This window comes from Lepeophtheirus salmonis, chromosome 9 (genome assembly GCF_016086655.4).
Source record: "Lepeophtheirus salmonis chromosome 9, UVic_Lsal_1.4, whole genome shotgun sequence".
Classification (NCBI taxonomy): Eukaryota; Metazoa; Arthropoda; class Copepoda; order Siphonostomatoida; family Caligidae; genus Lepeophtheirus; species Lepeophtheirus salmonis.
In genome coordinates, this window is record NC_052139.2 from 30,212,254 (window position 1) to 30,229,266 (window position 17,013).

The 17,013-nt window shown below is 33.8% G+C and overlaps 3 protein-coding genes across 3 annotated transcripts in view; 2 read left to right on the forward strand and 1 right to left on the reverse strand.

Moving 5' to 3' along the window:
• Positions 1-2,867: 2,867 nt before the first annotated feature.
• Positions 2,868-17,013, reverse strand: part of LOC121123971 (discoidin domain-containing receptor 2) — a 73,804-nt gene continuing 59,658 nt past the window's right edge. Inside the window, exon 12 of the mRNA XM_040719058.2 lies at positions 2,868-3,494. Within this exon, the coding sequence (XP_040574992.1) occupies positions 3,153-3,494 (342 nt within the window). The 3' untranslated portion in view covers positions 2,868-3,152. The remainder of the gene's footprint in view (positions 3,495-17,013) is intronic.
• On the forward strand, positions 5,836-9,919 carry LOC121123974 (uncharacterized). The gene is made up of 6 exons (XM_040719061.2): positions 5,836-5,962; positions 6,026-6,998; positions 7,070-7,140; positions 8,624-8,665; positions 8,726-8,923; positions 9,622-9,919. Exons 1-6 carry the CDS (start codon positions 5,893-5,895, stop codon positions 9,714-9,716), a joined length of 1,449 nt encoding a protein of 482 aa, XP_040574995.1. The 5' UTR covers positions 5,836-5,892; the 3' UTR covers positions 9,717-9,919.
• On the forward strand, positions 9,878-11,934 carry LOC121123972 (uncharacterized). The gene is made up of 2 exons (XM_040719059.2): positions 9,878-10,036; positions 10,100-11,934. Exons 1-2 carry the CDS (start codon positions 9,970-9,972, stop codon positions 11,644-11,646), a joined length of 1,614 nt encoding a protein of 537 aa, XP_040574993.1. The 5' UTR covers positions 9,878-9,969; the 3' UTR covers positions 11,647-11,934.

Below are 17,013 nucleotides of genomic sequence, written 5' to 3' on the forward strand. Positions count from 1 at the left end.
TCATCATAATCCTTTTATTCCTGAAGAGAAAGCAATAAGTTGTGTTCAGACTTATCTCTGTATACATATGTGTGAACAAAAAAAATATGAAGGAACATTAACAAGTCAGGACCTCGAAAACAGATTGGATAGTGGCTACGTTTCCGAACTTTCCAAGGCTCTTAAGGTAGAGGCCATCATCAGCAAAGTACAGGAAATCATTTATTCACGTATATACAACAGGAAACCATTCCAATCAATTTAGAATGTGTCTTCGTTAAAGAACTCGAGGTTTTGACAATTTTCTCCGACAGTGGTCGTTATGTCGGACTCTATAACATTTGAATTGTAGTTATCTAACAGGTGTTAGTAGGCGGAAAAATGCTCCAAAATTAACCTTGTTTAGTTTTGTGTATCATTTCAATTAAGTATGATTGAACTTTAAATTATAAGAGGTACAGAAGAAAATGAAGAAAAGAAGAGAAGTCTTTTTAGTGTCTTTTTTTTCTATTTTGTTCTTTATACATGTCAGATATGTTTAGTTGTTGTATTTTTATAATTACTATTTTGTTTTTTGTCATCATTATGAATAAAGATACGCCTTTTAGACTTTAAAAAAAGAGAATGAGAGAACAATAAGTATATAGTAATCACTTGTCCTTGAAAGAAGAAGAGTACCGCAGTGGATTTGTTACATAGTTATAAGTCAAAGTCCTTGTCAAACTTGGAGTAGAATTGAGGATTAACAAAGGAACACTTCTCGGTAGTGTTTAAATTTATTTCCTTCTCGCCCTCCTCCTTTGTTACAGGTGATTGTGGCTGATCTAATGAAAAGTAATGACGGCTAAGCTTCTCTCCTCTCGAAAAAAACAAATGTCAGGGTTATCATGTTTATTTTAAGTTTCTTTTTTTAATAAGCTCAAAAATGCTCCTAATGAGCGACCTTGTCACCACCTTACTCACAACGACTGCATTAACAGCAGTGACTTGAACAACTACAGATGTTAATTCTTTGCTTGTTCACTTATATATGAAAAAATATATAATTTGCAATCTGAACAGTGTTTTGTACCTTTCAAAGGTATTATTCTTTAATTTATTAAAGATGGAGCATTTTAGGATAAGGACGTGTGCACATTAAATTCAGGGACTATCACGGGGGATTTAAAAGTCAATGTACTTTCTGGATTCAGAGTAGAATCAAGGATCATAATAATTCCATAGTAATTGGGGATAATGTAATGATTGAGAATCACTGAGGGATTGAGGATCGACATCCGAGTACTTCTAGCATATTCCCACATGCGGAATAAGGTTTTTGGTTGTTTCTTTCATCTCATAGATGCTTGTAGCTAATTTAATGAAACGTCATGACAAGTAAGCTAATCTCCTCTAAAACAATCCTCAAATTGCCAGGGTGACTACATTTAGGGCCGTCTGCAGGAAAATATTTTTCTTGGGTTATTAATTTAAAAAAAAAAAAAAAAAAAAAGTTCAAATTCAAATTTGTGCTCCACGGCGTAATTTGATTGAACGGCTACAGCCCCCTTGCAGAAGTCCTTGACGTACATTTTCAGTTTCTTATTTCCAAAATACCCGTATTTCATATCATTTTTTTCTCTGCATATAAATTGAGTTTCTATGTGTGACCGTACTCGTGAAAACTAAGAGTAACACTGAGGTTTTTCTGTATTATTAAAGCAAAGTTTTTTTGTTCATCTACGTCTAATTGCTCGAACTGCTTGAAACTTGATTAATAATCCCATACTTTGGAAAAATCCACAAACATCTACCAATAGTTCTTTTTGTCTTTTAGTGATACCTTTTGAAATCAAAATGGTTGGGAGATACACACTTTTTTGTAGATATAATATAATAATACAGTTTGGTTGTGTATGACTCATTTATGGGTGCCCACACGGTTGGTTCTTGGAGGTTGTTATTTGCATGGGTGCTTCTTTTGAGCCTAGTCAGGCTAAGACGGTGATATAAGGTGGGCTTATTCTATATTCTAAGCACATAAAGTGTTTTTGGAGCTCAAGGAGAATAGATAGGGGCTTCAGTTATAAATAAAAATGGTACACCCGTTTCAAAACACAACTATAAGAAAAAGTACAATTTGTAAATTTATACCCTAAGAAAAAAATTATGAGGAAAAGAGGAAAACGGTGAAAGTTGTACTTTTATTTTATTTTTAGGTGCAAAAAAAAAAAAAAGAAGAAGAATTTTCAATAGAATATTGGATTTGAAGATGAATAAAGTTTCTAGAAATTTGTCTGGAAATTATTTGAATATAAATTTGACACAGAAGCATCTGTCCTTTTCTGAAGAACACCACAAAGGGATGCATATCGGACTTAAGGGTGTATACTTTATTAATATTTTATAGTATTTTCAATTTCCAGAACAGAGCCAGTTATCGAGGGACTTCTTTTTAAACAACAAAATACTCAGTACTTACTTTTTGGGCTTTGCAGGTGAGACAAAAATCAAAGTATGTACATTGGTGTTTCTCTTAAGGAAGTTAATAAATTCTGTTGTGTTTTTTTTTGCAATTTTCCTTGAGAATTTCAATTTGTCAATTATTTGATAAAAATAAAAGATGAAATTCTCATTTAGACCCATTTATTCATGAATTTATGTAGTTATGGTATTGAAGTTTAGTTCACATCTTTTTTTTTAAATTCATAAAATACATTTCATATAACATATACCACTATATTATAACGCCTCTAAGAATACTCTAACGTTCTCCCCAGGAATGCTGGGTAACCCTTGGAAAGTAAAGTAATAAATGAAAGGTAATATGATATTAAATATTACTTATTAATAAAATTCAATAGTATATTTATATATTATACATATAAATAATTTAGTAATAATGAAGGTTTTTATATATTTTTGAGTAGAATAATTTTATATTTGTATACAAGACCTGTGGAAACAAACACAATTGACGGGTCGGGATAGGCATTGGAATGGTGATTTATAGGTTAAGGAGATGGGTTATCAATATCAATTACAAATACATAGATAGAATCAGGTGTGTAAAAATAAAAAGACTAGAAAACGGAGGCAAAAAAAAAGGAACTTTTTGATGGGAGGCCAACAAATAAAAAGGAACTTTTTCTTTTCTTGATATGGTAGTTCCTTAGATGATAATCCGATAATCCTTAGATGTCCGAGTAACTATTATCCTTGACTTTGTCCAATCCACACCAAGGAATGTGCCCCAATACCTTGTTATTCAAAAATGTATGAATTTCGGAGAACTTTGGTCTTGAGTCTGGATCTCTAGACCAACATTCGTTCATGAGATCCGATATTTCCTTTGAACAAGTCAGAGATCGGTTTGATGGAAGTAAATGGAAGCCATCTGAGTGATACCAGTGATTTAAATTCTCAATGACCTGCTCATCATTTAGATCTTCGAATACTGTGCTATGTGAATTATTAAAAATTTCCCAGAGGGTCACTCCAAACGACCAAATATCACTTTTAATGGACCAAGCACCCTAGAATATAGGAAATAAAAAGATCATTAAATGAATCCTCCTTGAATGAATAATAAATAAATACATTAGAAATAAACTTTGGTAACTTTGTTTTTCACACCATTTAGTATTTATTCCACAACAAATAAAATGGTTGATAAAATAAGGAATTAGAGTTAGGGATCTGTTTAAAAATCAAAGGCCGCTTTCAAACTGTTATTAGGGGGTTCAAGGGCGTTTGAAGGGGCTGTATCTCCCCCCATCAAGGCATGGTTGTGGAAAGCAATCAAAACATGATCGATTTGTGGGAAAATTTTAAACAAAAAAAGTGGAGATTCAACCTGCTTGATAAAAAACCTGCTTGATGGAATTTGGAGTGTATTTGTTAATATGAAAAAGTAAGATATAACATTAAATAATAAATTTATTCAACATGTGATCTCTCAGCAGCCACCATCTTCTCCATCCTGCCCCTAAAGGATTTCCATGCCTTGATGACTTCCGCGGAATCGACAGCATTCCACTCCCTCTTAATGGAGCCCGGGAACTTTGTGGTGAAGACCGCAGGAACCTCTTCTCTCTCCTTGGCAAGCCACCTGTCATTCTGGACGTTGTAGCTTCTGTCGACAGTCCAGTTCTTCTCGTTGGAGAAGAAGATGATTCTTCCTCCATGGCTCTTCAGGTCATTGAGGAGACGCTTACCGTTGGTGAGCCTGGTGGCCTTTATGGATGTCGTGAGGATGTGTTGTTTGGTCATTCGGTATGACCTGTACCTGAGGTCCTCATTCACAGCCTTGGAGACCAGCTGCTTGCTCACTCCACGGTTCTTGGCCAACCTGGACAAGGAAGTCCCCGGCGAAGCCTTGATGGACTTCTGGAGGCCGTCAAGGAAGTGGGGAGTGCGGAGTCGGTCATTTCTCATGTTGTGGACCTTGCAGCAGACCTGCCCCTCAACCTCCCAGGCATTGAAGACCCAGTACACCGTGGTCTTGGAGTAGTTAAGAAGTTTGTAGATAGCAGAGGGCTTGTGTCCCGCACAAGCCAATTCGAGGATGGCGTCTCTCCTTGCGTGTTCCATGATGACTATTGTTTGTTGTCAAAACAATTGTAGTGGAAGTTATAGAGTATTGTTCAGGCAACCTTTTATATTAGTATGATTTAACCCCAAATATCCACATTATGGATCTGGATGAAGTTTAGAGTAGTTCCAATTTATCGTGGACACCCTGTATATACCAAGTGATCCATTAAAATCTGAACACTTTCAATTTTAAAATTTGGTAAGATATAACTTATTAATTAACAGTTGAATTTCTACAAAATTAATACAATAAATAGATATGTGTCTCTAAATAATTAATGTTGCCGCCCTTAAGTAAATGATGGCTTACAGACGGCGTCGGAAGACCTGGTACTCCCTGATATGGCGTCCCAGTGCTGTCTGACTGTGGCTGTTAGGGCCTCAGTGTTTGGATGACAGATTCTGGAGGCATTCACCTCGCACCCAAAAGGTGTAGTAATGGAGGTTGGCATAAAATTATTGAATTTTGGTCTAGAGTCTGATATCGTAGTCTGAACCAAAATAAGTTTCCAAATCGGCTTATAAAAAATCACTTAAGACTATACCGATAAAAAATGCGGTCTTGGACCGAGTTTCGACACTATTATCAAGGGTGTCCGCAGGTATATATATATTTCTTTTTTTTGGAAGAAATTTTTGAGAATTTTTGAGAAAAAAATCCAAAAATTACCATTTTTGGGGGGAAAAATTTGAAAAATTAAATTTTTCTGAAAAAATTTCAAAAATCTACAGCTATTTATAAAAGAATTGAATTTTTTGAAATTATTTTTGAAAATTCATAGCTATTTTCAAAAATCTAGAGCTTTGTCCATCAAATGAAACTTTTTGAAAAAAATATAATTTTATGAAAAAAAATTTCCAGTAATTAATTTTTGGGAGAAAAATTTCAAAATCCATAGCTATTCTCAAAAAAATTAGTTTTTTTTTCAGAAAAAAAGAACTGAAATTTTGTGGAAACAATATATTAAATTAAACTTGTAAATATTATAAATTCAAATATTAAATTTTTCGGTGAAAAATTTCTAAAAATCCATAGCCATTTACCAAAAATTTAAAAAATTAAATTAAATTTTAAACATTACATTTTTTAGTAACAATACCAAATTTCCTAGGGGGGTTACAGCCCCTCCCGGCTCCCCCTGCGGATGTCCCTCATTAAGTATGTAGAAAAAGTGAGGTAGAAAATAAATAATTTATCTCATAAGAGTTCTAATCAACCAACTATTATCTACGTCTATTTAGAAAATTAAAATGAAATGTTTATAAACACGAAAAGATTAATAAAACAATTAGAATTGTTCCTCCGTCAAAAGGAATAAAGCAAAATTTTACTCAAATATGAGAATGATCTTTCCTGGCGTATTTCTACTCATGTGCTATGGCGGCTGTTATTTTAGGAGTACGAATGGTAAGAGCTACGTTAATATTATCTTTGGTTCTATTTTTACATATACCTATATACATATTTAAGGGCTCCCAGTCGACCCAACTACTCCTTGCAATTGCAATCAAACGACCCTATCCAATAATGCATCTAAAATGCCACGAAACGTTAAGTTAGTAGACGCCGTTGTCACTAAAATTTTGAAAGTTGTACAAACAAAACCAAGACAGAGAACCGAAATGGTGGACTCAATCGTTACAGAAGTCATCAAAGTAGTTCGAACCCTCCCCACTACACATAAACCCATGACAGAAATGATTGAGAAGGTCGTCACGGAAATAATCAAAGTCCCAAAGCGAGTAACGACAAATAAACCCTATTTAACAACCATGGTTAATTCAATAATAACAATGATTGTAACTGTACCAATGAGAGTCACGACAACAAAAGCTCCACAGACAATCATGGTAAGAAGGGCTGTGGTTCAATATATCACAGTCCCAATGATTGTCACTACACATCCTCCACGCTTGACCTCTCTCATTCCTATGGTTATAACCGATACCATAATGGTTCCCATCTTTGTAACCACACGAACACCTCCACTAACAGCATTGGTTCAGCGAATGATCACTGAATTTGTGATAGTGGCAGTCACTCAGACCAAAGCACCTTCGAGGCAAACCATTGTCAAACAAAAAATGATTACAAAAATCATCAAGGTCGTTGAGACACTTAAAACATCCCATGGCCGGACCTCCAAAAACATTCAGATAAAGAATAAAGGCGGAATGCAAAGAAATACAACAACTTCAAGTAAACCTAAATTTTTATTTGATAAGAAAGAGGCTGCACGGCGAAGGGTCGAGGATGAACGAAAGCAGGAACAACAAATACCCCTCTACATATCGAATTCAGAGTTAAAAAAACGTATATTTGGCATGGCTAAAAATAAAAGCCCTGTGAACGTGATGATTCAAACAGATTCAGATACGTCGAATGAAACTTTGTCATATAATTCGCATCGTCGAGCTAAGCGGAGTGAAGAACATGACAAAAAGTATTTGACATATTTATATAATTTTTGCCAACATGTCATTTAATTAATTTTTTTTTCTTCTTATTAATAAGTGAATCCCTTGCGTTCTCAGAGGAACGTCATAATAACAAAGTTGATCTACCCTTCTACTCAGAGAAAACGGGTAATTTTTATTTTATTTTTTTGTATAATTATATTGGTTAAATGGAATGAGTTTTGTACGTCTTTTAATATGTAACGTCGGGGACGATCAGACATCATTATTCCATCCTCACCCCATGCAGAAAATAAGTTGTTCTTTTAATGAACCAATACATAAAACCACGTGCTTTTATTAACCACACACCCCTCCCACCTCTCCCAAAGGGCCCTTTCTCACCTTTTTTTTTTTAAGACAAAAAAAATAAAATTGTATTCACTATTTTTGTATGTCAACATATAAAAAAACTTGAAGAAAAATTAAGAAAGGCAGAATATCCCCGATTAAATTTTAGATTTTATAAGTCCATACATCCCAACACCGGCACCAGAATATATTTGCAAATGGGGTCCAAATTATAAATTGTTAATAGCTATAGTTTAGAGCCGATATGTCCAACCTTTCGATATAATGGGTTGCATTCCAACGTGAAATTATTTAATGGACCACAGAACCTCTCAAATTAAATATAATACAAAATGGCTTCATAAAACAAAACTATTAAATACATATTTATTTCGAATTTAGGCCAAATGTAATTTGTCAAGAGCAAATTGATAAAATAAATAAAGGCAAATCTATTCAGGAGGGCCCTAAGGAGATTTTTGATTTTTTTTCTCCATTGCATTATTTGATGGAATGGCTTTATTTATTTAGAAAATAATTCCTGACAAATTATGGATTTTTCTTTGTTTCCTCAGTAAAAATTTTCACCAACAGCGTTGCTTTTTCAAAAAATTGAAAAAACACTATTAGAAGTGAAAGTGAGATATGGAGCGCACTTAATCATTAAGTGGGCCGTGGGTTAGACATCCCTGGTTTAAAGCCTTTGTTTGATTAAAGATACTTAATTTAGCCTAAATAGGGTCCCTTTCAAATGAAATTAATTAATTACTTATTCTTTAATTGTGACCGTTCGTTTTGTCTACTTTCGTTGTAATTTCCCAATACACCCACAGGGTTAATAAGACTAATTTGTGGATACAAATTGAAAATAGTTATTCGTGGAAGGATAAATATCATACTAGCTTTCATTTTCATCTATCATTTTTTGAAAAAAAAAGGTTTCTATTTATTTTTAAACTGTTCTTTCTATTTTTAAATTGAACTTTTTTGTCTTTGAAAAAGTCAATCTTTTTTCCAAAAAAACAAAAAACAAAAGGTTGATCTTTTTCCATTTTGTTTGCAAGTTTTTGTCATTTATGACATCTTGAAGAATTATTCAGGCATGCATAGTTTTAAATTGACCCTTCCACTGAATACAGATAGACGGGAAAATTTTCTCACGCCATATTTATTCATTAATTTTTTTTAAAACTTCTTCTAACATTTGCCACCTTATAAAATATTCATGTCAAGAGAGAAAGGCATGAACCCCGAGCTGTCCTGCCAATTAACCACTGTTTGATTACATGTATTAACTTTTCCTCATATATCCTTTAAATAGAATGTGTTCATTGTCCCAATATCACGGGGGATCGTGAAATCCGTGAGTATAATTTTGAATTTCAAAAGAATCCTTGAAAATGTAACTATTTTTAATCTTCAGAATGTAATGCACTCAAATGCAAGGGTAATTCTACATCTGGGCTCAGATTAAGAGTAAATGGTCAAGTCATGTTTTTACAAGGAGGCATTCCAAAACCCCCAAATGTATCGTCTGTTCTATTGAAATACACAGGACTAAACGGAAATACGTCATGCTTTGACTATGAGGACAAGAGCAATAGTTCTAAACAAGGAGATCGTGAGTATCAAAGTACTTTTTGATCGTAGCTGGTGGTTTTGCCACAAACAGTTTTGCTTCGAGGAAATTTTACCGTATGACATATTCGCCGTCTTTTTATGTTTTAATATTATCAGTTCAAAATTTACTGTTATATCTCAGTCAGATTAATTATGCCGCTAGGAGAAGAAGAAACAAAGAACATAATTATGAAATGACTAATAGTTAAAAATGAATAGTCAGTCGTGAGTTCTAATATTATCACACAACCTATTCTGGTGGAAAACATCATTTCTTTGCGCAATTTCTGTTTGTCAAAACAATTGAACTTTGTGCAATTATAAAGCTATAAAATTAGTTGTCATTATAATTTTATATCATCATCACATGGTGTTTTAAGCAACTCATTTTGAACTAATATTTGAAATCCCAAAATGTTGTATTCACTGAGTGTATACTATTCAAAAATCAAAGAAGAACAAAACTGACTATAATATTATTTAATCAATGGTTGATAAATGTTAAGTCAATCATATTGATATCATATTCCTATATTATTAATCTAATCGAGATGCAACTGTAAATTTCGAACCGATAATACAGAAACCTATAAAAAAGACCAGGACTATGATGGCATGCAGCAAAATTACCAGGGGCGAACATATTTGTGTTAAAACTACCTACAACCATTTTTCATATGTATATTTTTTATTTCGCAGATATAATCATGCCTCTTGCTTCATGTACTTCCATGAGTAATACAACTTTATACTCCATGTCCATCATGGAACGAAAAATGGACGAAGTGGACTAGTCAATAAGGTATCAAAATACACCACACAATCAATTGTGTTCAATCTCGTTGAATAGGTTCATAAAAGGAAGTTTTAATTGTTTTAAATATTTAGAATAAATGTTGTTGTTATAAAGAGATCAAATTGTGTTTGATAATATGTTTAGCTTTGTAAATAAATATACTTATTGTTATGAGAGATTTGAATAACAATATTACATCGATGTAAGGCCTGGAACATTCTTGCAAAATACGTAGATATATATCGAGGAGAATGTGGCGTAATAGTGCTTTTGCTTTAAACGTTTTGAGTTATTTTGTGTGCTCAACATTTGCTCAAGGTAAATAGTATTTTAATATATATTGGTAGAAAAACTCTCCTTTTTTTTTTGTTGCCCGCGTAGGTGGCGGTAAGTTGTTCGGGAAAGGGAGTTCATTTTACTCTCACTCAATAATAGTACCAAATGCTAGCGAGCACCATCTTTCATTAAATGAAAGCCAACCAAAAACGGCAAAAAATAGTTCGGAAAATGGTTCAGGAATGTTATATTTAGCTCCAAAAGTAGATAGCAAGGACGGTGAAAAAAACTTAACCGGGACAAATGATACTCTTATTGATGAGACAGTAAAAAAATTATCCGGAATGGTAAAGAAAGCAAATGGCTCTAATCCAGTAGAAAAACTACTCAATGCAGAGTCAAAAAAAGGCGGTCAAAATAATGTATCCACAACAATAGCAACAAAGAACACCTCCAATATAATGAAAGAGATGCCTTACGCAGCACCGGTAGTTGCTGGTCAAGACCCAAGTAATGACACAGCCGCTGGTGGCGGTAATGACACGGCTGCTGGCGGCGGTAATGACACAGCTGCTGGCGGTGGTAATGACACGGCTGCTGGCGGCGGTAATGACACGGCTGCTGGCGGCGGTAATGACACGGCTGCTGGTGGTGGTAATGACACGGCTGCTGGCGGTGGTAATGATACTGCTGGTGGAAATGGCACAGCTGGTAGTGGTGGGAATGACACTGCTGGTGGTGCTGCCAATTCCACATCTGTTGGCAATGATACCACTGCTGGCAGTGGCAATGCCACAGGTGCTGGAGGCGGTAGCAATGACACAGCTGCCGGTAGCAATGAGACTAGTGGAAATGTATCGAATCCTAACAGCACCGCCAATCAATCAAATAGCTCATGCAATTGTACAAAATCAGCCTATGCCACAACATGGGTAACAGAGAAAGTCGTGAGTGTGATAAATAAATCCATTTCTGTAACAACGAAATCCCCACCATTAACGGAAGTGATAGAGAAAATTATTACACATATAACAAGAATAACAAAAATAATTCCAACAACCCCAGCACCATTAACAGAAATGGTGGATAAAATCATTACTCGGATTATAAAAATCCCCCGTACCATTACAACAACAGGCCCTCCTCCCACAATAATGGTCCAAAGAATAGTGACGAGAATAATAACAGTCCCACGATTAGTAACAACACCTGCCCCTCCATCAACAAAGATGGTGAGAATACTTGTTACTAATTATGTTGAATTCCCTGTTACAGTAACCCCTGCTCCTCCTCCAATGACCAAATTAGTCCGTAAGGTCGTCACTAATCACATTCAGGTTATTGAAACAGTCACACCAACCAAACCACCGCCAACAATTCTTCTTCAAAAAGTCGTATCAAGAATTGTACATTACACGGAAACTCTTTCTACGACACCAAAGCCAGGAACGGTATTGAAGGAAAGGATTATTACCGTGGTTTCGTACTATACAGAAACCCTGTCAGCAACCTCTGTAAAACCAGAAACCTCTACGACTACCAAAGAAATGACGGATAAGAGAGATAAAACAAAAACCAGTTCTTTTAGTAGTCTTAGTACAACTACAGAAACCACATCTAATGAAGAAGGTATCTGGTATCTCGAGAAATAGAGAGAATATTCTGGGAGAACAAGAAATATATTTTAATTATTTTCTATAATTTCATAAAATTGTACAATTAAACGAGAAAGTATGAAGCACAATTGATTTTTGAGTGTAGTCTGGTTTCTATTCCATAGTTTCTTTTATTTTCAGACAAATACCATTCAATTTTGTGTTAATAAAGGTCAAATAATTATCATTACGAAAATAAATAATTTCATAAATGACATTGTAAATAATGAACAAAAAATTTAATTTGACACTCATTTTTTCTGAATAAAATTACTACAAGGATTACATTGTAAAAAGAAATTTCATTGTGGAAGTATATGTACGTTTTAGAGCTAGGATCAGATTTGTATTCGTTTACTAATTATAATTGAGAGGCAGTCCAGGATCCAATTTTTGACCCCCTTTTGACTTTACTTATTTTTTTCTAGTGTGGTTTGGACGGATATTTCTTGTACAGACTGCGATTTCAGAGAGGATACTGAAATGTAATCGATTTCCCGTAGGTCACTTATTTTTTCGGTCTCCATGTGTAAAGAGTGGACCCTAAATACTGTCGAATAAATAACTTTTTTATTTCTATAGTTAGTAACCTAGAATTTGGCATTACTACTACTGAATATCACAGTAATTTGTATAAATTACAGCTTTGAATCTATTAGGGAAAAAAGTAACAATAGGCACAGGTCATCTCCATTGAAAAATAACCCCCGTTCCTTAATTTAGGACGCATTCTGTGAATCCAAATTAGGATGGTCTTTCTTCCAGACCCTCTACTCCAAAATAAACCAGATTCTAAATTCCATGAGATTCAAATTCGAAAAGGATGGAGGCTAAAAGTAGTTGCTCCAAAAGTTAGTGAAATTAGTGTCTTGCCACTTATGCATCATATTAGACCTGCAAGTATGAGCACCATTCTGTTGAAGATATAAATCTCTTACCTGAAGTGAGAATTGGCATATGGCTGAAGTTGTTACTCCAAGATGTAACCCACGTACTCAATGCCGTTATTTTTTTCCTTCCATAGCACAAAGGTAAGGTGCACCTTCCCGGAACGGCTAGTGGTCACCTATACAATGATTATATTCACTCTGGTTTTTACATCAAATATCCTACAGAGTTAATCAGACCTTCTTTTATTTACTAAATCCAATTATTTTGTGAGGTTGACTAGAGCCTTAATAAAAAAACTTTAGCATCACAAAAACAATGTTAGGAGACGTGCCAGAATTCAACAGCCTCATAAATTTATTGCATCACTCTTATTTGAAAAATGACCATGTAAATGTTTTAAGCCAAATTTATTGACGGTGAATCAATAAGTTATGACAAAATTTTTATAATGAGATTTCTCATTTTTCTATGAGTTAAATAAGTTTCCTTGGGAGTTAGATTTCAGACTGTATTCGGGGTCCACCAGCAGAGCTTCAATCGCAATCTATGCACCAATTTTCTCCTCAATCCATATTTATGAGCTGTACAAATATTATTTATCCAACATATTTAACTTCATATGACGTTATTCACAATTTTGAAAAACATATGACATCATCAACAATTTATCTATGGAATTAGTATAGACCAAATTTTAAATGAGGCCGATCAAGAGCCATTTTGTTTTTTTTTGTAAGATCGATTCATACCACATTTTTCTTTTAAAGGGCTTAGACCGAACTTTGTTCAAAAAACTACTACGTTCTCGGAGCGGTCCAGGATTTTTAGACCGAAACCCAACATAACGTTTATTGTTCATTTGTTAAAATAAATTATTTTGATTAATCCTTTAGTACAATTGGGAGTGGGTCACAGTGTCACAGTAACGTGTACTTTTTACAGTCTCTTCTCTACAGATTTAGAAAAGTTCATTTTATTTAAAATCATGATTTGTCTGTGAGAATTCCGTATCTTGGTTTAAAAATAATCATAATAATCATATGTTCTTTTTATTAGGCGTCCCTTCAGAATATATTTACCGCCCTTAGAGGACTTTTTAACACGTTTCAACTTTTGTTAAATAAAATTTTCGACATAACAAAATAAAATTTGTTACAAAATATTTAATTATCTGAATGAGAATTTATTGTCCCTTACAATATTTGCCACAGGTGAGCCATGGCCCTTAAATTCCCCTAACCACTCCTTTGCTGCATTGGAGCCCCTGTTAGACTACACTTAAAGTGGTCCGAATCCATGTAATGGATAAATTAATACGTTGAGTGATTATAATTGAAAGCCCTTACTATCGGAGCAAAATTAAGTCACATAAATCAAACAAAGATTCCAAACTATATTGTAAATTTTGAAGGGCTTCAACTCATCTCAGAAATTTGAATTCGAACACCAAAATTGACAGAAACAAGTGCCACGAAACTAAATTAGGGATATCTCTTTTTCTTGATTTTTATTCAAGATTAACTATATATAAAGTAGACCAGGGATGGGCCACTTTCCATGATTAAGATGGTGAATTTTTATTATTATTAGAGGGTCATATGACCATTTCTTTTGTGTAAAATTATTATAAATTTTTATTGATTTATTTCCAAGCCGCACTAAGTAAGGACGAGGGCCGTGTGTAGCCTGTGGCGCCAGTTAGCCGCCCCTGATATAGACACTAGTGATAGGACGATTAACCAGAATAGGAGAATCGGGTGTTTTTTTCTGAAATCGGCATCGGTAAAATAATGTTTCGTTTGCAAGTCTAATTTTTAATTATTTATTTTTTTAGTTATGTAAAAAATAGCTGGGAATGAAAAATGAAAGAATTTTTGCTTTTTACTACCAAATTTAATATTAACAATTTTTCCAAAAAAAAAAAAAAATTATAAAAAACTTTAATATTTTGTGAATAGGAGTATATTTTAAAAAAAAATTTAAATATCAAATTTACATTTGAAAGTTTTTTAAAAAAAATTTATATTTGAAGTTTTCAAAAAAAATTCCAAAAACCAACCAACCCTTCCCAAAATATAATCCTGTTGGGGCCTCTGATAACAAATTGCTCTTTTCTATCAATTATTTAGAAAATTAAAAAATCGGCATCGGGAATTTTTACTAGATTCGCATCGGAGTAGGTCTTGCAATTTTTTTTAAATCGTCCCATCACTAACAAACACACTTTATAAACAGAGTGGAGACCCGAAACTTTCAGTATTATGGCCAAATGACGAAAAATGTAATTTTATGGAATAAAGAAAAGATCAAACCAATCTGTGATATTGGATATACAAATAGCTAAATATAGTATTTAAACATGGTTCGTCCTTTGCAAACAATAACAGCTCAACACGCTGGAGGAAAGATTAGCAGGTCTTGAAGATGAAGGCCGAGTCAATTGCGTACTACACTGCCATGATGACAGCTTGGAGGGAATCTAAATTTGGGTCAGAGGTGTAGCCAAAATTCTTTACCAAGACACCCCAAAAACAAAAGTTTAGCGGGCTAAACTTTAGGGTTGAACGATGGCCATAATCAAGAAGGCCAGAAGTCGGTCATGATTTTGCTGCAGAAGTTTTGGCTCTTCTTACCCGTATGGGGGTCTAATAGACTTTTAGATCTTTCATTCTGGATAGAGATGCCAACGGTCTCTCCAACTTCTCAAACCTGTGACCGGCATGGAGGAGATCGCAGGTGCCTTAACTTATTTTGCAATTGCTCCGATATGGAAAAAAAAACTTCTTTATTTATGTTTCAGCTATCGTTTGGTTGCGTACTGAAACCTCGTAATTAAAAATAACCCGCATAAAATCGTAATTAACTGCTACAGCAAGTTTTGGAGCCATTCTCTGTATAGCTTCAACGTATAACTTCATCAATTTTAAATTGAGCAGAAGCGAATTTTATTGTAAATAGTATTTTCCCACATAACATTATCTAAAGTTATCTTTGGAATTTGTTTAAAAAACAACACATGATTATAGCCTTATTTCCATGAGATAATACGTTCGTAATACTGGAAGGCCATAGTAAGGTATTTGACTATATATTTGTATTCACAAAGTTTTTGAGCTTAAAAAGATATCAACTTACTATACATATAATCAAAGAGTCATATATCAAGCATGAAAAGTATGATGTCATAGGGTAAAAGAATGATAAATCAGTTTTTGCTATAATACGATACTTGAATTTATATTATGAGAATAAATAAATAAAAAAATAAACAATAATTAATATATTAAATCAAAGGTTTTCTTTCTTTAAATAATATTAGTATCATGCGAGTCATGTTAAACTTTTATATTCTTCTATTATCATTCTCAATTGGTAAGCAATTTAAGACATTTAAGAGTTTCTAAAATATTTTACATTGCTATCTTTTGTGAGTCAGATCAATCCAAGTCAAATTGGGCAACGCGGATAGTTACTAAGATTATTAATCAAATAGTTACGGTTCCTCCACTGACAAAAAATTCAATCATCATCTTCAAAAATATGAACTATGGATTAGCACCTTATAAAACCATGGTAGAGGCACAGAGCAACCAAACTATACTCAAGTTTAAAAAGTCCCATGCCTTAAACAGAAAAGAAAGTAATACGTCATCGACTATATCTAATTCAACTTCAATGACGCCACTAAAACAATCATCTCTCAACAAAACAAAACAAATAACAGTAAGCCATCATAGCTCGCTAGAATCTACGCCTATCTCAAACAATATCAAAGCAGCTGTATCGCATCATGGGCAAGTCAACTCTTCTACGAAAGCCTTTTTACTGACAACGTTATTAGGCATTCACGGTAATAAGACAAGAGACAAACTGCACCGGCATCACCACCACCGGCATCGACACCATCGGTCAAAACATCATAGAAAATATCAAATTCATAAGAATACAACGATAACGACAACTACAACAAAACAAAAATCCCCTGCTCTAAAAACAGACAGCCTTTACGAATATTATACTAAAATAATATTTATAAAAAGACTGAAGGACTCTTATGACAAAGGAACAAGGGTTTATGATTCTACGATATATACTGGAGCATGGGAAAGTTATCATTTTCCAACATTGGATTCAGGAAGATATGAACCCTATCGTGACTCTGAGTCGTCTACCACTAACAGAATATTTAAAACAGCAACAATTATATTGAAAGTCTTTTAATGTACATACTCAACACAAAAGCAAGCTAGAATGATTGTTTTCAAAATTGAGTGTGGATCATTACATTTGTATTCGTTGACGGATTATCCTCACTTTTTATCAGCAAATTATCCTTATGAACCTTTATGGGCGTTGATAATTGTTCTTAAAGTAGTAACAATTGATTGTGAAAATAAAATAATGAGAAATTGATGGATTTTATGGTTGAAAGGTGTCAAATTGGGTCAATATAAGTTTTTTTAAATCCAATCA